The sequence below is a fragment of the Oncorhynchus tshawytscha genome, linkage group LG27 (assembly GCF_018296145.1).
Source record: "Oncorhynchus tshawytscha isolate Ot180627B linkage group LG27, Otsh_v2.0, whole genome shotgun sequence".
In the NCBI taxonomy this organism is placed as follows: Eukaryota; Metazoa; Chordata; class Actinopteri; order Salmoniformes; family Salmonidae; genus Oncorhynchus; species Oncorhynchus tshawytscha.
Genome location: NC_056455.1, coordinates 14146952 through 14170408, shown reverse-complemented (window position 1 = coordinate 14170408; position 23457 = coordinate 14146952). Strand labels below are relative to the sequence as shown.

At 44.4% G+C, this 23457-nt stretch overlaps 1 protein-coding gene across 3 annotated transcripts; it reads right to left on the bottom strand.

The window, feature by feature from the left end:
- Positions 1-1662: 1662 nt before the first annotated feature.
- Positions 1663-22662, bottom strand: LOC112226129 (trinucleotide repeat-containing gene 6B protein). Of its 3 annotated transcripts, none has more exons than XM_024390401.2 (21): positions 22467-22662; positions 20096-20183; positions 19798-19819; positions 17800-18159; positions 14996-17656; positions 14754-14909; positions 14476-14660; positions 14292-14348; positions 11239-11397; positions 10854-10988; positions 10467-10616; positions 10165-10263; positions 9772-9967; positions 9349-9501; positions 9051-9218; positions 8786-8929; positions 4772-4864; positions 4423-4638; positions 4178-4248; positions 3734-3873; positions 1663-3391 (listed from the first exon to the last, which is right to left on the bottom strand). In XM_024390401.2, the coding sequence occupies exons 2-21, from the start codon at positions 20150-20152 to the stop codon at positions 2845-2847; spliced, it is 5769 nt and encodes a 1922-aa protein (XP_024246169.1). In that variant the 5' UTR covers positions 20153-20183; positions 22467-22662; the 3' UTR covers positions 1663-2844. The 3 variants fall into 3 exon arrangements, with proteins under 3 accessions (XP_024246169.1, XP_024246168.1, XP_024246170.1); XM_024390400.2 differs by lacking the exon at positions 22467-22662 and adding an exon at positions 21806-22179; XM_024390402.2 differs by lacking the exon at positions 22467-22662 and adding an exon at positions 20466-21480.
- Between the last annotated feature and the right edge of the window lie 795 nt (positions 22663-23457).

Sequence of the window (23457 nt, the reverse complement as noted above, 5' to 3'; positions counted from 1 at the left end):
CTATGATGTCAGAAGCACCCGGATTGCCTTAAAGAAATAGAACAGCTACAACTGTAGAGATTCTTAAATGTTACACATTTAAGGAATAGGCAGCCTCAGAAAATAAATGCAACTGAATTAGTGAAAATAGGCTGCATTTACACAGACAGCCCAATTCTGATATGTGTTCTCTCACTTATTGGTCTTTTGACCAATCAGATCAGCACTGAAAGAGCTGATATGGAAAGATTAGTGTAAAGAAGATCAGAATTGGGCTGCTTGTGTAAACACGACCATAGAGTGTTGGCTTTTGTTCAGTTATTCAGAGAATAAGTATTTGCAGGATGATTAGATTCTTATGAACATTGTTCTGAAGGATAATAGAGTGAAGACAAGAGCCATCAAAACAAATAGCAATGGTTCTGGTTTAGAGATAGTGAAGATTCCATCCAGACATTAGTCCTCATGCACATTACCAAAGGGTTCTGCACCCTGGAGTTTGGACACAAGCAGCAGAAGTGAAAGAGAGGTCCCCATAAAGTACCTCTGGACCCTGATGGTTTTGCACAGTGATGGGAAACTGGCGGGCCTCCCTTTTTGTGGAACCCAGTTGGGGTCTCAAATTGATGTTGAAAGTCAGAATAGGAGAACACACAAGGTGCAATTTCCAAATTTGGTTGTGCATCAACAGTTTTTTTTATTGTATTGGGGTGGCAGGGTAGCCTAGTGGTTAGAGTGTTGGACTAGTAACCGGAAGGTTGCAAGTTCCAACCCCAGAGCTGACAAGTTACAAATATGTTGTTCTACCCCTGAACAGGCAGTTAATCCACTGTTCCTAGGCCAACATTGAAAATAAGAATTTGTTCTTAACTGACTTCCCTAGTTTATTTTTTATATCACTAGTCACTCAATTAGGCCAATTAATCAGGTTAAAAAAAATGAACCCACTGTTCCCTAGGCCAACATTGAAAATAAGAATTTGTTCTTAACTGACTTCCCTAGTTAAATTTTTTATTTTTTAAATCACTAGTCATTCAATTAGGTCAATTAATCAGCTTTTTTTTTTTAGATTGGTAAATTAGTCTAGCCAGCCATCTAAACTTCTAGTAATCATGGTCAAATTACTAACCAGGGGTTCCCCATTGATTTTGTTAATCACACTTACTCAAAACATCAAACATTTCTCTCCACCCTATGGCAAAATTAGTAGAATTGCAGGAAATGTTATAAAATTGCTAAAGCTTCTCCCCACCCCATAGCAAAATGTTTTGTTCGCAAGGTGGGGTGCCCAACAAATTCCCCAATTGGCTAGGGCTGGCTCCGACTGCACATGTGGTTATGGTATTCAGACCCGCAAGTCACGCATTCAGATTTTTTGTGGCCCCCACACCCATCAAAGTGGCCCATCTCTGGTTTTTCACATAAAGCCTTTAATACTCAATACGGTCATACTAATTGCACCGCAAATGATAGATCACTGGAGAAGCACATGCTTCTTACAGGCTGTGTGGCTTGTACAGTAAATAGGATTGGTTAAGATGGCATAGCAGATGGACACCGGCTTATTTGAGTGCATGTGACGTGGAGTAGACACAGGAACCCGTGTGAACGGTTTTGGGACACCTGAGGGTGAGGCCATTCTGTATAGATGTACAATTCTCAATGACCACAAGACAAGTAGAAGCCAATACTTTAATCTTTATTATTAATGTTCTCTTTTTAAATAAATTTCTTTGTAAAATCTCAAAACGAAACACTGAACAGGAGTGTTAAAGCCTGTCTTAATTTAAAACAATACACAAAACATAAACACACGGTAACTCTTTTCTGTGTCTTGTAAACAACCCCCCACCACTCCACAGTTTGATAAGATTTGGCATGTCCTTTTTTCAATACATATGCCTTCAGCTCTTTGTCATTAAAATGTTTATTATTGCAGTTCGGACAATAAAAAAAAGACAGTCTGCAAAAATAATATTAAAATGAGAAAATAAAACTAAGCATTAGTGCCAATGTTCTTGAACACACAGTCAGCAGTATACCAATGTACTCAAAACAGATTTATAGACCTTCTGTAAGCAGCCTCACACACTAATCATGACAGGCAGTAACATGCACACTACATTATCCTCACATTCACACACAGGGGTTTTTCACTTGGTCTCATTCATACACACTGAGTATTCCACACACAGTATCCCACTCTCTGAGAAATGCAATGTTGCCTCATACTGCCAGAGTTTCAACAATTATCATAGTAACAGTAACAAACGTGATTGAGAGAAAACAGTAGGAGGTCAGCATTTGAAAGGAACAATTACATTTCAGTATTCCACTGTTCAAAATAAAAACAACCATACAAAACAGACACTAACATTCACAATAAGACACAGTTCTGTCATCAATCAGAGCAGTGTGTTTGCACGTGTTTTGATTCAGTCTCCATAAGGGACATGAATGGAAACTGCAGGTTGTCCTGCATCACGTAGTTTTCCTATATGACGCGAGTAATGCTGTTACAGTGCCCATCTGTCCGAAGGCTAGTTTGTATTTGGTGTGTGCATGTGTATGTAAGTCTGTCATCAAATCACCTACTAAGCACAATGCAATCCAGCCAGTCTCTCAGACCGACAGACTTTAATTTCAGGTTCAAGTCTAGCAGTTGAAGTCTTCATCTGTGGAAAAAGGCCTTAAACATCTAACAGTCCCTGCATATGTTTATAGAATAGCTTAAGTCTGGCCATGAGAATGTGTGTAAGCATGTCTCACATTTCTGCGTTTGTGTTTACATTTAGTCATTTATATATGTATTTGTGTTTCCCAGTGTATGTCGTGTGTCTAAACATATTCTTATGTGAAGGTGTGTCAGATGGAGTCAGCCCCTCCTCCCAGCAGGTCACCAGGCAACAGGGCAGCTGGGCTGCCCATTTGGTGCCTGTCCTCCATTTGGGGTGCACCCCACAAGCTGCTGCTGGAGTAACCTGGGGTCACACCACCCCAGAGCCCAGACCTCCCTCCCTCTACCCGTCCCACCCCACCCCCTACCCCTTTCCCAGCCCCGTTGGCACTCCACTGAGCAAAAATACCAAGCCCAGGACCTTGGGCTGAGGTGGCCTCTGGAGAGCTGCCCGTTCCATCCAAACTCTGCCAGCCGGAAGGCCCCACACTACCCAGAACCACTCCTCCCCCGCTGTTCCCACCCAAATTGTTTCCTGCTCCTATTGCTGCTCGTTCACTCCCCGGGGAGCCCCCTCTGTTGCCCACCGCTGTGCGTGTTCCTGACGAGCCCTGGGCTGCCCCTGCCGCTGGGCTGGCCCCCTCCGCACCTCCAACCTGGGAATGTGCAAAATAGCGAGCCACTTCCTCCTCACTCACAAATTCCGCTAGGATTGTGGTGTTTCCCAGAACACACCTGGAGAAAACAAAATAGGGCAGTGTCCTTTAGTAAAACAGGTGAAGTAGTAGAACATTTACTAACTGAATGGTCATCAGGCTCTGATTCAGTATTATAATCTGAAGCCTTGTTTTTAAAAAGAAAGCTCTTTGTGTGTGTGTGTGTAAATGGGGGGGGATGCTCAAGATTGCAAAAAAATACATCAATCATTGCAATGATATAAATCGAGCAATAACTGATTTTTAATGCTGCATGGAGCTAACATTAGGGCAAATTTGTAAATCTTTTCATTACAGGCATTTAGCATTACACTAGTCAGCAGCCCGGTGTTTGTTGGTGTGTAGAGGGGTAGTATCCTACATGTGCAGTGCACCCTGAGCCTTGGCTGCTTCCTGACGTGTGCTGTAGCGAATCAGGGCGCTGCCCTGGGTCAGGCCGAGGTGAAAGGTCAGCAGGGGGCCGTGCTGCATACAGATAGTCCGTAGTGTGGAACCATCGATCTGTAGGGGAACAGAAAACTTAGTGGGATACCAGTGCGTCTGTGGTGGGCAAGTGAGAGACTTTAATTCTACTGCCTGCCCTTTTTTATTCTCCCATTCTGTTTTTCCCTTAGCAGCCCTTTCATGCCAATGCCATTCATGCAATCCTTAATTGATTAAATGGATCAGCCAACTTCACAATCCAATTACACTTTGGTCACGCATGACACTGGCTCATTTGCATAGAATATGCAAATCCCTGCTCATTGGTGCTCCCTGCTCATTGGTGCTAGTGCTAACATCTTTATCAATTCTCTGTCTGTACCTGAGGGGTGAGGTTGCTGAGCAGTAGCCAGCAGCTGCCTCTGGAGGACACACCATCACTCCACGCTGAGCCTACGGAAGAGAGAAAGAGGGTAGTCATCCAATCTTTTTTCTGTTGTAAAGCCGGTATCTAATAAATATCTTACTACAATGAGTTCTGAAAACCCAACAGCTATAAATTATTTCATATCAAGTTGGCCAGGAAACAGTTAAAATCGCTACAGGGTTGATCCAGATATATATTACCTGTCCCAAATCTTGACTCCTGACTGCCCCCGCCCTCTCCCCAGCCCCTGGCCAAACGCGGGGCTCCGCTGCTCCATGGGGATGTCGAGGCCTGTTTCTGACTGGTCAGCCCTGGAGGGGGGCGTGGCAGCTGGGAACTGACGTGACTGGTCTTCCACGGCTTATTGTGTCCGATGGGCTCTGGGGGCCAGCTGGGTTTGTACTCTGAGTACTTTGCTGAAGAAACAAGCATGACCAAGGGAAACATAGCTAATTTCAATATATCATCAATTTACAGAGCTTTGGTTAGCAGCTCATGCTCTCAAATATGAGACTTTAAAGTTGTTCATATATTAGAGAAAGTCACTACCTGTGCTGTGTGCATTGCCAAGGGGGCTGTCTGAGGCACTGTAGGGCCAGGCACCTGGTGAAGGCAGCAAGGTGTTGAGGGAGGGGTTTGGCCCTGTAACAGAGAGATAGGATGTGTCAAGAAATCCTGCAATACAACATATGTTGTGCCGAGGGCTGTGGCAGTCATGAAACTTGTCAGTTGGTGACTTACAATCAAGTAACTGTCGGTCTCACAGTAAATGACCGTAAATTAACAAACATTTGGTATCTCCTGGCTTCCACAGCCTACAAGCCACCGCTGTGCACGTTTCTGATGAGCCCTGGGCCGTCCCTGGGTTGGCCCCACCCGCACCGCTAACCTGGGAATGTGCAAAATAGCAAGCCACTTCCTCCTCACTAGTAGCCAGGATTGTGGTGTTCCCCAGAACACAAGGGAAACATAGCTAATTTCAATAAATTATCAATTTACACAGCTTTAGTTAGCAGCTCAGTCTCAACTATTGGACTGGATCTTAAAGTGGTTCATATTAGAGAATGCCCTTACCTGTGCTGTTGCATCCCCAGTTGTGGGATGCAATAGATACCAAATTAATACGACCACCAGTATAAACTTTTTTTAACGCAATGTGGCTGACGCAACAGATCAGAATGTTTAGGCTATTTCTTCACATTATAAGCAGAGCAATGAGCACAGCTATAAGCGCAAATGTTCCATTACTGGAAAACACCATTATCAAAAGTAAGTGAATGCAATGATGCATGTAATGCTTTTATTATAAAAAAGATGCATTTTCAGGGTGAAAATGATCTTCCCCAAAATTGAAACGCACTCACTGCTCATGTATGCTATTAAGGCTCTACACCCCTTTAAAACTGATTGTGCTTACATTTTAAGAAGTTATTTGGCCACTTCAGTTGTGATACAAACCTTACTAAAACATTTTCACAAGTGATCATTTATCATTCACAAGTGATAGGCTAATATTGCCACAAAGGTTGCACATTTTTGAGAATATATGCAAATGAATATTAATAGCATTTAAATGTGTTTTTTTGCATTGGATATATTTACCATATGGTGACAAACATTTTAACTTATAAGTAGACAATTGCAAATTATTAAATCCTTCCAATAGAACAAATATTTGTTACGAGTTGAAGTTTAATTCAATGAATTGGGATGTTCTCACCGAACAAAAAAAAAGGGAATATTGAATGATACATCGCATCTTCCAAAAACATATATCTGTAAAATGATAGTCTAGAAACTAAAGCATTGGTTGTCTTCCTCTCAGGCTTCCATGTCTTCTCCCTGAACATCCTCAATGTCCACCTCTTGAATATCAGACTTTGAGGCCTCATCTTCACTGTTACTTTCCAACCCTGTTGAGGATGGCTCATAGTTAGGCTCAAAAAGCCTCAAATTTGCCCGGATATAACCACCAAATTTTCAAACCTTGTATTGGTCAGTCTGTTGCTTGCTTTGGTGTGTGTGTTCCCAAACAAGGACCAGTTGCGCTCTGAGGCGGCTGATGTTGGTGGGATTTGGAGGATAATGGAGGCAACATGGGAAAGCGCCTCAGATCCACAAAGTCCCTTCCACCAGGTGGCTGATGAGATGTTTGCACGACTGCAATATTGCATCTCCATCCCAAAGCCCTTGCTTGGAAGTGTACTTCACCAGACTGCCAAGAACATTGCCCTCATCCAGGCCAAGGTGCCGAGACAGTGATGACACCATAGGCCTTGTTGATCTCTGCACCAGACAGGATGCTCTTGCCAGCATACTTGGGGTCCAACATGCGCGCTGCAGAGTGTATGGGCTTCTGGCAGAAGTCTTCACACTTTTTGATGTATTTCAGAACTGCAGTTTCCTCTGCTTGGAGAAACAGTGAAGTGGCAGGGCATTACCCATTTCTTCTCATACATCTGCAAGCAGAGTTTCAACATCAGACAGGATGGCATTGTCTCCCTCAATCTGTGCAATGGCTACAGGTTTCAGGAGTTTCAGGCTGCTTACCACTCTCTCCCAAAATACATCATCCAGGAGGATCCTCTTGATGGGGCTGTCCGTATCGGCAGACTGTTATATGGCCATTTCTTGGAGACTCCTTCCCCTCCAGGAGACTATCAAACATGACAACACCACCCCAATGTGTATTGCTGGGCAGCTTCAATGTGGTGCTCTTATTCTTCTCACTTCGCTTGGTGAGGTAGATTGCTGCTATAACTTGATGACTCTTCACATACCTAACCATTTCCTTGGCTCTCTTGTAGAGTGTATCATTGTTTTCAGTGCCATGATTTCCTTGAGGATCAGATTCAATGCATGAGCAGCACAGCCAGTGGGTGTGATGTGAGGGTAGGACTCCTCCACTTTAGAACAAGCAGCCTTCATGTTCGCAGCATTGTCTGTCACCAGTGCAAAGACCTTCTGTTGTCTAAGGTCATTGATGACTGCCTTCAGCTCATCTGCAATGTTGAGACCAGTGTGTCTGCGCTCTTGTAGAATATTGGTTGAGAGGTGGAGATGTAGTTAATTATTCCTTGCCCACGAACATTCAACCACCCATCAGAGATGATTACAATACAGTCTGCTTTCTCTATGATTTGCTTGACCTTCACTTGAACTCTGCATCCAGCAAATTAGTAGATAAAGCATGTCTGGTTGGAGGGGTGTATGCTGGGCGAAGAACATTCAGAAATCTCTTCCAATACACATTTCCTGTGAGCATCAGAGGTGAGCCAGTTGCATACACAGCTCGAGCAAGACATTCATCAGCATTTCTCTGACTACGTTCCTCCATTGAGTCAAAAACATGTCTGATTCCAGGAGGACCATGAGTTGTTGCCATCGATAAGGTGTCTGATTCATCATTTTCACCTCGAATAGAAGTAGAGGTACTTTTGTCAGAGGTTGCATGTTGTGAGCGCCGAGGGAACTTTATGCACATGGCCAGATGATTCTGCATCTTTGTTGTATTCTTCACATATGATTTGGCACAGTACTTGCAAATGTACACAGCTTTTCCTTCTACATTAGCTGCAGTGAAATGTCTCCACACATCAGATAGTGCCTGTGGCATTTTCATGTAAAGATTAGGGGAAAATATGTTTGTTTAAAATTTAAATAAAAAAAATACAATTCCATGTACAGATAAATAGTTAAGCAGTTAGATTAAACTCCTCCTTCCTAATATAAATGTTTTAAAATGAAATATGTATGGAAACAGGTGAATTAACACTCCTCAGTTAGCAGGCTCATGCAAACTAAAACCCACATGTTAGCAAAAAACTAACTAGCAGAAATTGTTAACAAGTTAGAAATTATTTAAACATTTTGCTGTAGGCTCCTAATTACTAGTTAACAAAAAAATCATGTCATACAATATATTCACCCCACCCAGTGTTGTAATCAAAACTTACCAGAAAGCATGTAGTCCTTGGCTCAGACAATGTAGTAATGTGGGCTCAATAGCATCTCATTAGTGTGCAAGATCTTGAGAATCAGCTGTACATGTGATGGAAGAACGTGCATGCAGAGGATTGCAAGTCCATTGAATTGGGGATAGTTTAACCAAAATATGGCACAAGACCTAGAATTGCCTTATATGTATCCTACAAAAAAAGGTTCACTGTTTAAGCTATGAATTTGAGCAAAATGCCCCAAATTCCAGGGCTCAACTTCCCATGGAAAATGTCCAGACATTTACCAACCCTTTGCAACCCTAATTGTCACCCATCAGACTATCCTTGATTTAATATTGTCTTTACATATACTAAATATGTGAATTTGTTTAGATTTAATACGGACCATTGTCGTGCACCTGTACCAAAACAGGGGCAGCGGGATTTAAAAAAATGTAATCTTTGCACTTAAATAGCGAATGGAGGATGCTTTTCCCACCAGGAAGTTGACTGCTTCGTGACCACCAGTGTGGTAGTAATACAGTCCCTGCAACAGCCCAAGGTGTGCCAATAGGTTTAATCTCATCCAATACTTACACAGAAGCAGTGATTAAACAGTGAGTACCTGTGTTGTCTCGCAGTAACTGGTGGTCAGAGTCACTGAGGCTGGAGGGTCCATGGGAGCCCAGAACACTGCCAGGGGTCATGTAAGGGTCAGACTCCGGGTCAGCACTCTGGATGCCTTTCCAGGGCACTCCAGGCTGGAACTCTGTCACCACAGAAACCACAGGGAAGACTACTGAGCTTGGCAATATTGACATTTATTGGAACTGCAATGTTTCATACGTCCATTTCAAAATTGTGCATTAGGGGTACTGAAAGCATCTTACCTGGGGGCCAGCTGGATGTCCCAGCCATGGTGCCCATCTTGCTTCCAGGGGTACGGTGCCAGTTGTCAGAAGGGCCCTGAGGGGGCATTCCCAAATCATCAACCCCGAGCAACTCATACTGTGAATATGGGGAGCCCTCTCCAACTTTCATGGCCATGGGTAAAGGACCTGCAATAGCACACAAGACAAAAACAGAAATACAAATAATTTGTCAGTTTGACATGGCATTTCCTCTTATGGCTTTATATTGGTATGATTATTCGTGTCATTTGCTAGACATTGGATTTTAATGACTCACCATTCTTGTGATGGGCTGTATCTGGGGGAGAAGGGGCCGGAGAGTGACCTTCCATCATCCATTTGAAGCGGGACTGCTGCCCTCCTCCATCCTTCATCCCCCCCACCATGGAGCCCAACTCCAGCCCAGACAGGTTGCCTCCGGGAGCAAGCCCTGAGATACCGGGGGGGGAAATGGTCATATGATTCATTCAATGCAGTCATGAGCAAAGATGATGGCTGTGTTGATAAAACTTGGGCCAGCGTAATCCCCCTGAAATCAAACATCACGGAATAGCTGCTAGGGGATTTAAATGAAAGACTGGTTGGATATGATTCAGTAATGGTTTGCCTTTAAAATCATACTGAGTAGACTGCTCTAAAGTGACAGATTAGACTGAGATGTGTTAGAGATAATAACAAAGACCAAACCTAAGCAACTTACCAGAGTACATCACCTGTGTTTTGGCATGAAGATCTGACAAGGGGCCACCCATACCAGGGTGGGGCATCGAGTCTGCCATTGGCTGTTTTGGTGCCCCTCCAAGAGATGGGGACAGTTTTGAGCTCCCACTGCCTCCGCCCACCACTCCCTGTTGTTGCTGTCTCTGTTGTTGCAGAATAGCCATGATTCTAGCAAGCTATGAAGACATGGGGTAAGAGAAAAGATTGAAAACTATGTACATAAACAAAACATTGCATCAAGAGACTAAAGACAAGCTGGCTAGAAACCTACTACATACTGAAAGTGAAGCACAACTATTGCATCTAATATTTAAATTAGTCCGAATTGCTATATGTATAGTGATAAGGCACTACACTATGGGACGTTCAGTACCTGCTGTGGATCAGGCTGCTGGCGTATAGGCTGGGGCAACTTCCTCTGGTTCTGCAGGAGCTGCTGCTGCTGTTGCTGCTGCAGAAGAAGCTGACAAGCCTGGGGGGGTATGGAGTTGACAGGCACAAAGTAGTTTTACTATTCTATTCCACTGAGAGAGCCAGTGTAGTAGCAGTTTTACAGTGGCAATTACTTGATATCCAATCAGTACAAGATTATTTGAATTACTGAGCAAATTTGAAAATTGTGATAAATGGTTCAGACGGCCTGAATCACAACATCGAGGCGGAGACAATATTTACCAGGTGGAACTGCTGCACATGGGGGTAAATGTTACTAAGCACGGCAAGTTGCTGTGGGGAGAGCTGAGGTGGGAACACCCCTCCTCCGACACCTACTCCTCCAACACTGCTGCCAGGAGAGGGTATCTGCTTTAGCATCGGGCCCGGCACCTGTGAGATGAAATAAAAACGAAGCATCACCATGTGTATTAGCACTGTGGACGCTGGAGAAAGAAAAATGCTCTTGGATAAAGAACGTGAAGCTTTGTTAGATAACCTGGCCAATATTCCAAAATGGTAATCTAAAGACAAGATAGAAAATATAGTGTTATTGAATGTTAGAGCACCTGCTCATACCCCACGTGGAGCAACTTTCTAAATAAAAACATTAAAACACAGGCAATGTACCTGCGCAGACAAGAATTGATGAGGGACTTGTCCGCGTAACCCTTGGGAGGGGTTCATGGGATGCATCCCAGGCTGGTGCATTCCCCGAGACGGAGGCATCCCACCACTGCCACCAAATAAACCATGACCACCCATCTGGAACGATGGATATACAGAAGAGTAGTTAAATATGAAATGATAAAAAGTTCAAGTTAGAGCTGCTAAAAGGAAAATATCTATAAAGTAAGTTGACAAAAAAAAGCTAGTTGATGTTAGCTGGCTAGCTAATGATAGGGTCAACATATCTAGCCTCCTCCACCTAGGCCAATCGACAGATCACGCAAACTTTTCTAAGCACAGCTTCAAGGACACCTTGAACCCTTTGACAGGAGTAGGACTCACTTACCTTGTCACTGTAAGGCCCCATGTCTCCAGGCCCCATGTCTTTGGAACTGGGCATACGGTAGCCTCCTCCACCTCTTCCTCCTCTCCGCATTTCACCGCTGTAGTCGTTCATCCCTCTCTTATCTCCTTCCAACTTTTTATCAAGACTCAAGTCCTCGCCCTATTTAAAAAAAGACACTTGAGTTTTTACCCAAAGTAACAGTGTGATCAAAGACTTAGTAACTTAGTTGTCACGATCTGGTTAACCATCACTATAAACACTTATGCTTCAGCATTTTTTAAACATTTACTAACTTAAAGATATCTTTAGAACTACCCATTTCTCAACATCTTGAGAATTGATGCTACTTAGCTAGTTCCAGTTGGCTAACGTTAGCTACTAGCCATGCTAGCATGTAATAACATTCTAATTCAGTGAGATACTATGTGCACCCACAAATAATAAACCATATACAGTGCCTTTTGCAAGGCACTGTAAATTCATGCAAAAAACTGCAACGCCTCTACTCCTGTGTGTTTGGTGGAGTATGGGAACTGTGCGCACATCTACTGTATGCGGTGCTCATTTCACCCCGGAGGACTTCAATGGCTTAGTATAACCAGTGGAAGGCAGGATTCATAATGAAACCAGGTGTTGTGCCGAGCGTTATTTGTGAAGACTGCAAGCTCTATTTCAGGGTTCCCCAACTGGTGGCCTTATTTGGGTCAAGTTGTGTGTGCAAAATATGGTATGGTTCATTGGACATAAGACTGTAAAAACAGCAATAAATCAGTTCCAAGTGAGTTTTATTTTGGAAATCTGTTCCAACTATTCCCAAGCATAATAAAGAGACAATCGTATAAAAATGTAAGCAAGGTTTTAAATGATGTTGTAGTCAAATATATCTGTTTTGGGCTTGTCGTGGATCATTTGCAGACTACAAATGATTTGCAATTATGTTCCGGTCCCCCAGACCGTCCACTCACAAAAACAAAAAAATTTAATAGTCCTGCTAAATCCAGTTGACGATCCCTGCTCGATTTCCAACTGGTACAGCGAGTGTCAGCAGTGATGAGAAACCATGTAAATTCAATGTGGATTTACTAAATGCATGCTCTCCTTGGCTCTGACTTTGGTAGCTAACTCAGCCGTCAATTGTTATGTCTCCCCTCTCTTCACTTTATATCTGCTGTCTTTTTTGTTGTGTTCTCTGGCTTACTACTTAGCCATGTCGACAGTGGTGATTGGATAGCTAGACTAGTTAGCTGGCAGGCAAAAATAACAAAATTAGCTGGCTTGCTAAGATAACTGGTAACATTATTTGATAACTGGACATTATGTATTTCTAAAACTTTAGTTTACTTTAATGTAGCTGTAAAAGAGGTGTTGACAGCAACTGGCTGACTCAAGCAGTGCTAACCAAATGTTCCCTCTAAGCTGCATTCCGCACAGCTCCCCGGGACTGCTGCGCAGAAATATCAGCCCACAGAGATGCACAAGATATAACTTCACTGCTCTAGAAAGTTGAGTGGTCACCAACTGGTCAATCATGATCGACCGGTTGATCGTGTTGCATTGCTAGTCAATCGCCAAATAAAAACCTAATGATAAAGCATTGTGTTACTATTTTTACCGCTGTTGCCAGTAAGCGAACCAGATTCAGCTGCCCTGTGCGCCAGGTAGGAGAATTGTTGCCATTTTGAACTATTTTGTGTGTCTTAAGGCACAATCTCTGCCTTCCCGGTGGGCCGAGAGCAAATCAAGGGCACTATAGGTCTACCGTTGGCCAATCGGATGGCTCAGATGACCGTGTCTGCAGTAACGTAGCAGGCATAAGAGGAAACTACAAAGTTGATACTGAGTTTTCAAAACCATGACGAGACCCAACGAATACAGCAGAGATATTTTTTACGAGTGGGTTCAAGTTTAAGTTAGCGCTGTCAACACTTTGTATTCAATACTTTCAAAAGCCATAAAATGAGCGTTCTTCCCATTTCCACTCAGTGCTACAACAGGCACTGCACCAGTAATGAATGACCACGGTCCTAGAGTTTTCCTTGTTAACACTATCAATGTTTCCCTTTACTGTGGTAATTGTGATCGAATCAATTAAATATTAGCCACGTTCAATGCAACATACTGAAACAAGATTTTTATGTAGGCAGAACGCATCGGAGTAGAATTCTATTGCATTGACACTCACTAGTCAGCCCGTACGCTACACAGCCCGGGGCGGCATAAACAAATCAGAGCTGCAGTAGCTTTATTTGCAAATAGACCATTGACATATATGGATCTGTGCCATTTACTTTGAACTGGACTGTGTTTACGGCATGAGCGGTCATGAGTAGATGGAGTTGTTTTGAGATCAAAGCGAGAGTTGCATGTAGCCAGGTGCACATTTTGTTCATATTTGTCTCATCCTTTATTTAACTATGCAAGTCAGTTAAGAACAAATGCTTAATTACAATGACAGCCTACTCCGGCCAAACCCCCCTATGGGACTCCCAATCACGGCCGGATGTGATACAGCCTGGATTCAAACCAGGGACTGTAGTGAAGCCTCTTGCACTGAGATTAAGTGCCTTAGACCGCTCTGGAGCTCCTTTGCTAGTTAGTAAATTATTAGCCCAGTTATAGATAATTTATAGTCGGTAATAGGGGAGTGATTGCTTCCTACAAGAGAACAAAACATGTACATTTCTAGACACCTTTGAAAGACCAGTCAGGTACAGAGCTTTTTTGTCTTAAAGGGGTAGTGTTGTATTTTGAGACAGGCTTGAATAAGCTAAGTAGCCAATAGGCAGAGGGCTTGCATTTTTGGGAATAGACTGGCTTGCCGGGTCCTCCATATTATGCCACACCCCGCAAATGTTTTTCCGACACGACTTCGGCATTCTGATCAGTTATATGTAATAACTCGAGAAATTGAAAAGTGAGGTAGGTGTAACTTTGTATTTGGACTTTTGATGAGCATTCTAATGCAAATCCATATGTCCTTTATTTATGCTACCTATCCTTCAACAGAAAATGCATCGTCACCTTTCTTCCGAGACATAATTAATAGGGCTTACCATGAGTCCCATATTTTGGAATTGTCGTGTCATTGGGTTCATCCAATTGTCTCCACCCTTTAGGGAACAAACACACAAACATGCAATGTAGCTAAACATAATCCCTCAGAGAGATGTCTTTCATAGTTCCACAGATTAGGATATAAAAACAAAATTTAGCAAGCAGACCCTAATCTCAATATACCTTGCTGTTGCCTCTCTTTCCCCCAGGGCCTTGCCCCCAGCCACCAGAGTTGTAGTTGCTGCTGATCTGTGAGCCTGTGCTGTTCCAAACTCCACCAACGTCCTCCTCCTCATCCCAACTGGAGTGTCGAGAGGCTGGAACTGGGCCCTCTCCTTTGCCCCAGCTCTCTTGCACTGACTTTGAGCCTATGGGACATGCACAAAGGGGTCATGCAATGTCCTAAGGAGTAACAACCAACAACACATTTGCCTTACAATAAACTCCTTGAAGTGTCTTACCAGATTTAGATGAGGGGTTTCCCCAACCAGCAGCTTTGCTTGAGTTATCTGGGTCTCCCCAGCCAGATGGTGCAGCAGAAGTTTGCCCCCAGGAAGCGGTGCCATTATCCACAGATTGTCCAACGAGGTTGCCACCCCCTCCCCACATACCTGGGCCTGGTAATACAGAGAAGACCATATTAAAGAATCTGCCAGAAATGCAAGTGATTGGTCTTTGAAGGAATAAGTCAGGCATAGCTTACCCATTCCAGGTGCATTGCCAGGGTTTGAGTCCCGGTTAGCTGGGATCGCAGGCTGTCTCCTTGGTGGTGGCTGTTGTACAGATGTAGGTGGACCCTGTTGAGTTTGGCCTTGAAGTGTCGGAGGAGGACCAGAGGGGGCACTATTTTTGTCCCACAGGTTCACATTCTTGCTGTTGTAGCAGGTGGGATCTCCCCAGGCTGAAGTGCCATCGTCAATCTCCATCTTGCGGCTGATGGACTGAGGAGAGGGCTCCTCCCACCCGCTTGGTTCAGGGGCCTCAGCAGGCCCAACAGGGTTCTGAGGGATGGGGTCAGCAGTCCAGCCCGAGCTTTGGTTCTGATTCTGGGTGGGAGGACCTCCTGACCTGCCCAAACCTCCTGGTGGCTGTTGGGTCTGCGATTGGTGTTGCTGTTGATTTGGGGCTTTCAGTGTTGCCGCTTGGCTGTTTGGTATCTGTGCTGAATGCGGCTTCATGCACCAGTCCTGGTGCGGTTTGCCGCCGGTGTCACCTCCACTTCCCCAACTCCTCTGTTGGCCTCCCTCATCGATGTTACCCCAAAATCCCTTGTCTGTGTTGCCTCCACTTCTGCCCCTACCTTCCCCCCAGCCTCCACTGACTGTTTTGGGTTCACGCTGCGCCCAGTTGCCTCCCCCTCTTTGTTCCCATCCACCTCCCTCCCTACCCATCTCTTTCCAACCCCCTGCAGTCCCCTTGTCCTCCTGACCACTTCCCCAGCCACTCCCTCTTCCACCACCCCGTTCTCCGAAATCTCTCCAGTTACTTCCTCCGCCCCCTCTGCGGTCTCTCCCCTCCCGCTCCTCACTGCCCCAGCCTTTGCCATGGCTCTCTGAAGTACCAACGTCGCCCCAGGCTCCACTTGTCTTTCCCTGGCTGCCATTAATATCTTCCACTGGCATCCTGGAGGAATCAGAATTCCGCATGTTGGATGGTGGAGCACAATTTGGCTCGTCACCCCAGCCACCCTTTGAAGGTACAGGGCCAGGACCAGTGTTCATAGTAGGCATGTGGGCCCCAGCAGATGGATCAGTAGTCATTGTGCTGTTGCTTGTGGGGTAAGTAGAAGATCGACCAGTAGAATTAACAGCTTGAGATGGAAATGCAGGGGAACTGCTTCCCTTATTTTGACTGGCTGATCCTGTATCCAGGTCCCAGGCCACATTCTGCTGTACCTGGATTTGCCCCCATCCGGTGTTGGACAACACCCTAGGATCCAGGTCCGACCGGCTGAGCATGCTCTGTAAGGCCACTTCAGGGTTGGGGGGTGGGTTGCTGGAGCGGTGGCGGGAATGCTCCTGGTGCCGATTGTGACTCCCAGCCCTGGACCCTCCTCCACTAGAGCATGAGGGGCCTCCACTTTCTCTGCCACCTTGACCTGCCCATTCCCCCACAGCACCAACCCCTTTCTGATTGTCCCAAGCCGTTGTCATAGTAGCAAATGTTGGTGAGGCAGAATCCTGGGATATGCCGCCATCACCACCACTGCTGCTGCTCTCGCCTCCACCGTTACTTCCTATTGCTGGGTTGCTGGAACCCCTGACACCTGTCGACCTCTGTGTACCGCCCCAACCCTCCTCTGTAGCCCCATCCCATGCTCCCTGAGATACCACTGGGGTATTTGAGCTAACATCACTTCCCCTGACCCATGCCTCATCTCCTGCCAACCCAGCTTTCTCAGCTTGGCTGCCGAAGCCCCACACGTTTGCCTCCTCCCCCTGAGCTGCATCTCCACTTAATCTGTCCCACCCGTCAGTCTTAGAGGCACCTGTGTTGAGGTTAGAGGGGGGAGGCAAGGCTCGCCATGAAGAGGAAGAGGTTGTGGAGGAGGATGACGAAGCAGAGAGATTCCCGCTCTCTCCAACAACCCCACTGTCCACAAGTTCTCTGCCTCCTTGATTTGGTCCTTCTCCAAGCTCTGGCCCCAAGACCCCCCAGTGCCCATGGAGATGTGCTCCATCCCTGGCAGGCATTTCATGGAGTTGGTGCTGATGGCTAGCTTGATTCACAAAGGAGAGTGGATGAGTATGGGTGGTACTGGCAGAGAAGGATGTTGTGATGGATGAGGGCACAGCTTCAGTGGTAGCTGCACCAACCCCTGTTGTTCCATCCTGCACAAGGGCAGGCCAGGCTGAAGGGTTGGCATTAGGGTTGAAGTTGGCACCAGGAATTCCACTGAGAGGGCTCTCCTGAGCCCCAGGAAGAAAGGAGACTTTGGAATTGTTGAGCACTAGCCCCTCTGTTGCTGCAGCTGCCACTCCAATTCCAGGCTGACTGGAAGAGCCCCACACGACACCAGACAGGACACATTCAGTGAGTGATGAGGGGGAAGAGTGGGGTGGGGAGGGACTATCTGAACTCCCAGCTCCTGCCCTCAGATGCTGTTGGGTGCATTTGTCAGTCCGTGAGGCACTGCTGTTGTTGGGGCCATCCAGCTCTGTTCCCTCGGTACCCACTCTATCCCCACCCACGATGCTGGGCCACTCTTCAAGGTCACTCCCATCCACTATCACCTTCTCCCAGCCCTGAAAAGGGGGCTGGCTGCCAGAGCCCACCCCCCATGTGGAATTTGCATAAGTTGAAGAAGCAGCGACTGAAGCTGAGGGTGAGGAGTGGGGGGGTGAAGGAGAACCCAGATCGGGATCTGTAGATAATGAGCAAACATACTTTGTTAACTTGAGGACCGTGTTAAGGTTAAAACAGCATGTTAATTACACTTGGACGAATATTCCTTTTGCTGCTAACTTCAGATCCAAACCACATCCTTTCATTTCAATGTTGACCCACCTGTGGATCCAGATGTGGTTGCACTGGGGGCATCTCCCTGTGAAAGAGGGGGTGTGTCTCCCCTACAGCTGCCTCCCCCCAGCAGCATGCAGGACAGTGGTGGCTGGCCTCTCTTCAGAAGCACTTTGTGGTCCTGCTGACAGCGGAATCGTGGGGGCACCTCTCTGGGCATATAGCGCTGAGTTCCGGTGGGGGGCTGTCCGTTGGCCACAGCCGCCCGGTTTGCATTGTTCCCGCCCGTAGGAACAGCGAACCCAGTTGCAGGGCAGGGGGACGATGGTGGAGTGGGGCCAGGGCTGGGAGACACAGAGCCAGGAGTGGCTAGTGACTGCGTGGAGGTGGCCTTGGTTAATTCGGGCACTTAAAGAAAATGAAATGAATGAAGCACATCAATAAAGTCAAAGCTGGAATGCATCCGAATGCTATGTAACATAATATAAACTTGACTATTTCCTCCCTCATCTTGTTTGAATGGAAGGGGTGTTACAGATGTACAGTCCTAGTCAAAAGTTTAGACACCTACTCATTCCAGGGTTTTTCTAGATTTTTACATTGCAGAATAACAGTGAAGACATCAAAACTATGAAATAAACACATGGAATCACAGAAAAAATAAATTTTATATTTTTACATTTCAGATTCTTCAAAGAAGCCACCCTTTGCGCAAAGCTATCATGGCATTCTCTCAACCAGCTTCATGAGGTAGTGACCTGGAATCAATTAAAAGTTAATTTGTGGAATTTCTTTCCTTCTTAATATATTTGAGCCAATCAGTTGTGTTGTGACACAAAAGATAGCCCTATTTGGTAAAAGACCAAGTCCAAAGACCCATTTGGTAAAAGACCAAGACCAAGAACAGTTCAAATAAGCAAACAGAAATGAAAGTCCACTGTTACTTTTAGACATGGTCAGTCAATACAGAACACGAAGAATATTTAAGTGCAGTCAAAAACCATCAATATCTATGATGAAACTGGCTCTCATGAGGACCACCAGAGTTACCTCTGCTGCAGAGAATAAGTTAATTAGAGTTAACTGCACCTCAGATTGCAGCCCAAATAGGAGACTGCGTGAAACAGGCCTTCATGTTCGATTTCCTGCAAAGAAACAGGCGCACAATTGGCCCAGCGTTGCCCGGGTTAGGCAGTCATTGTAAATAAGAATTTGTTCAAAACTGACTTGCCCAGTTAAATAACTAAAATAAAATATATAAAAACACTACTGAAGGACACCAATAAGAAGAAAGTTGCTTGGGCCAAGAAACATGAGCAATAGACATTAGACAGGTGGAAATCTGTTCTTTGGTCTGGAGTCCAAATTTGAGATATTTGGTTCCAACCGCAGTGACTTCATGAGACTCAGAGTAGGTGAATGGATGATCTCCACATGCGTGGTTCCCACCATGCAGCATGGAGGTGGTGGTGCTTTGCTGGTGACAGATTTATTTAGAATTCAAGGCACACTTAACCAGCATGGCTACCACAGCAATACGCCATCCCATCTGGTTTGCGCTTAGAGGGACTCTTGTTTTTCAACAGGACAATGACCCAAAACACACCTCCAGGCTGTGTAAGGGCTATTTGACCAAGAAGGGGGGTGATGGAGTGCTGCATCAGCTCACCTGGCCTCAAACCAATTGTGATGGTTTGGGATGAGTTAGGCCGCAGAGTGAAGGAAAAGCAGCCAACAAGTGCTCAGCATGTGGGAACTCCTTCAAGACTGTTGGAAAAGCATTTCAAGTGAAGCTAGTTGAGAGAATGTCAAGTGTGCAAAGCTCTGAGGCAAAGGGTGACTACTTTGAAGAATCTAAAATATAAATTATATATTTTGATTTGTTTAACACTTTGATTGCTACATGATTCCATGAGTTATTTCAGAGTTTTGACATCTTCACTATTATTCTTCAATTTAGAAAAATAAATCAAAACCCTTGAATGAGTAGGCGTATCCAAACTTTTGACTGGTACTGTATACACAGGACTACAACAAAAAACATACCTTTGACTTTTTGTTCAGTCACCTGAAAGTATAGAAGACCGTCAGTGCCATGAAACAGCCCACATATGATTGTAATGAATGTCAAGCGCTAATACCACAAGCAACTTTGGAGCGCAGGCCAAGTAACTCATTATTGCCGTCACGACAACAACTAACACACAGCCGGAACAGTGTGGCTCTGACTTTCAATGGGCCATGAAACTGGATCAAACACCAGACAATTCTGTTTTGAGGAACATACCAGAGCATTCTGAATTATGTAGGCCTAATTTCCTGATGAAAAGTGGATTTTATATACCTTCTGGGAAGATTCCCTTTTCTTTTTATCCTCTTTCTTCTTTTTCTTGTCTTCCATGAACTGCTGTTCCCTTTCCTGATTCTCTTATCTGGACACATTTAAATGGATGTGGGCATTGATATTGGGCGACAGGCATCAACATCAAGTTACACACATTTGAAGCAACTTGCCTAAAAACGTTTTAGCAACAGTTTATCAAAATTAACTCTTACAATTAGTTAAGATTGTCAGAACTATAGTAGTAAGCAGACAACCTTGGCAATAGTATGTGGTAGCCACCCTGAATTATTCATTTTCAAGCAAACAATTACAACTCCAAATATGCAACACATGCACACCAACAGAGAGGAAATGTAAGACTGGGCAGTACCTGACTGGTAGATAAGAGAACCCGTTTGCTGGTAGAAATATTGAATTGTCACATAGGTCAAGCCCTAGCGAGCTAGTAGAGATGGCGAGAATGTGAGTGTGTGCAGGATAGAGCGAGCTAGTTGGCTAGATGGGTCAGGTATCACGGGGTGGCATTTAGTTTTAGTCCCCCTGTTTGACTCAGCTTTAAAAAAGCACTCCAATGAAAACGCTAGTAAGCTGAAAATGTGGTCTTTTGAGTGCATGTATGGGAAACAAAAACAATGCAAGTTTGCGCTATGGGAGGCATTTTGGACAAGAGCTTGTCCAAATTGTGTAGTGGTAGTCTAGTCTGTAAATACAATTTAAGGACAGCAGTCAAGTTAAGCCGCTCAAATTTGTCAGAGGTAAAGAACTAGCTAGCAAGCAATCTAATGTTAGAGTACAAAAAAAAAACTATTTATACTGTGTTATGTGGATCTATACGCGGCATTAAATAAAAAACCATTCCCATAATAGCTAACGTTACATTATGCTAGTAAGTGCCACTTAATACAAATCAGCTAGCAGAAGCTTGCCTGGTGGTATCGCGCTGACGTTTGCCAAGGCCTATTCCAGCCTCGAGCTCGAGTACAGATTAGCCCCAAACTGGACACCCAGTGGCGTTGGACTTGAAAAAAAACGGACGAAACAGACTCCGCGAGAACAAAGTCACGCAACGACATAAACGTGTGTTACCCTAGCTAGCTAAATTGTTAAAATAGTACGGACACTAACTAGCTGTAAGATAGCCCTTTCGTGCGAGCGACTGACGTCGTTAACTGCCGTTCAAAAGGTGAAGCCTAGTAGGGAACACGACGTACAGCTGCCGGCTTGCTATAACCAGCTCCCAAAGCTAAACTCCATTCGTAGATTAAAAATAAATAAATACAAAATTAAAAAAAACATCCATACATATCGGCTACACAGATATACTGTTGATTAGCTGAGTATTCTGTGCCTATCAAAATAGTTAATAGCAATGTTAATTGAATTGTGTGTTTCTCAATCACACACACACACACACACACACACACACACACACACACACACACACACACACACACACACACACACACACACACACACACACAATGACTTGTCTGTACAATCAACTGTCGTTTTTGGACTGAAGTGACTGACAAGGCCAAAGAAGCTACGATAAAACTTCAGTGACGTTCTCTGTAGCTAACTTAGCTGACTGACGTTAACTAGCTATCGCTTATAACTTAACATGGATAGAAAAAAAATAGCACACACATTTTACAACATTGTAATGAACAACCTAACGTTACATCGTGTGAAATAATGTTTGTTACTCACCTCAGGAATCAAACAAAGTACTTTGTGAAATTCTTGCAGACCTATTTAGCTAAAGCTAGTTTAGCAATCTAACGGTAGATCAAGGCTAAACCAAATAAGAAATAACATCACCAAAAAGCGAAATGTTAACAATCGAGAAATTCAGTTAACGTATATCCTTTCGTAAGAATGTAGTTTTCGCTGTAAACTACACATGCATAACCTCTTGGTGGTTGCAAAGCGCTGTGAGGTCGGTTAGTTTACTATCGGCCATTTTGCTTCTCTGTGCAGCTTGTGTTGTTGACCAGAGGGAGGGGGGCTGAATGGATATCTGCACTCTGCAGCAAGGGGGCGTATTCTCGCCCAAGCGTGACGTCATTTACATCCAATTAGCCAGAGTGTTATCAGAGATGACACTTCTCGAGTTTGGTAGAAAAAGTTGTAAGCCAAAGCAACAGTCCAGGACCATGACTAGACAGTGGAAACTGAACAACCTCTGCCATAACTCAGTGAACTTAGATATTGCAAAACAAAAACTCATCAATGTTTTAGTAATTTCTCATCTTTGGTTTACAGTCAGCTCCCGAATGAGATAATAATAAGTATAATCAATGCATTCACTCTCTTCTCTTCATCATACCTTTTCCAGAACACAAAGTATTATCTGTATCATAAGACTGACCTCAAAATACCAGCCTCATTTGACTGCTTATTTATACCCTCTTGTTATGTGACGTTTCCTCATGTTGTTGCTTTTCTCTTTTGTTGCCTAGTGGCGTCCGCATGCTTCCCAGACTGAACAGTTAGTGCATATATTATGATGACATTTTGTGACGTTTTTGTTTGTTCTGGACCTCGGCATGTTTTTTTTCCGCAGTTCAGGCACACCATTATTTTCTCTCGAGGCAAGCGGAAGTCGGTCGATGAAGTCTACGCCCCCTCATCGGCGATTGGTCAACAGTAGGGCTACGTCAATGATGTACCTAACGTCTCAAAGAGAAACGATTCGTCCTCATGCATATTTATTCCCTTTTTAGTTTTTTTTATTGAACCTTTATTTAACTTGGCAAGTCACTTGAGGAATAATGCACCACATTTCCTAGTCAAATGCAAAATTGCGCGACTAAAATCATCTTTAGCAAAAACGTCAACATGAATGCGGTGTTCAAAACTGGTAACTCGGAAATCTCCTACTTCCGACTTCAGTCCGTTGGAAACAGCTGGGAACTCGAAAAAACGGGAAAAATAGATTTGAATGGTCATCCAACTCGGAATTCCATCTCGTGAACGAGGGGGACTTTCTAGAGCTCCGACTTTCCAACCTTAGGATCACTGACGTCATGATTTGACCTCGTATTTTTCCGAGTTCCCAGTTGTTTTGACCTCGGCATTATTAATTCAATTCAAGGGGCTTTATTGGCATGGAAAACACGTGTTAACATTGCCAAAGCAAGTGAGGTAGATAATATACAAAAATGAAATAAACAATAAATATTAACAGTAAACATTACACATACAGAAGTTTCAAAACAATAAAGACATTACAAATGTCATATTATATATAGTCAAAGCTTTCCTTAAGTTTGGTTCAGTCACAGTGGTCAGGTATTCTGCCGCTGTGTACTCTCTGTTTAGGGCCAAATAGCATTCTAGTTTGTTCTGTTTTTTTGTTA

Coding starts and splice junctions, on each gene's coding strand:
- LOC112226129 (XM_024390401.2), bottom strand. CDS start 20,152: ATGGAAGACAAGAAAAAGAAGAAAGAGGATAAAAAGAAAAGGGAATCT. Junction 10,264..10,466: donor ATGTGCAGCAGTTCCACCTG/GTAAATATTGTC, acceptor ATACCCCCCCAG/GCTTGTCAGCTTCTTCTGCA. Junction 9,502..9,771: donor AACACAGGTGATGTACTCTG/GTAAGTTGCTTA, acceptor CCGGTATCTCAG/GGCTTGCTCCCGGAGGCAAC.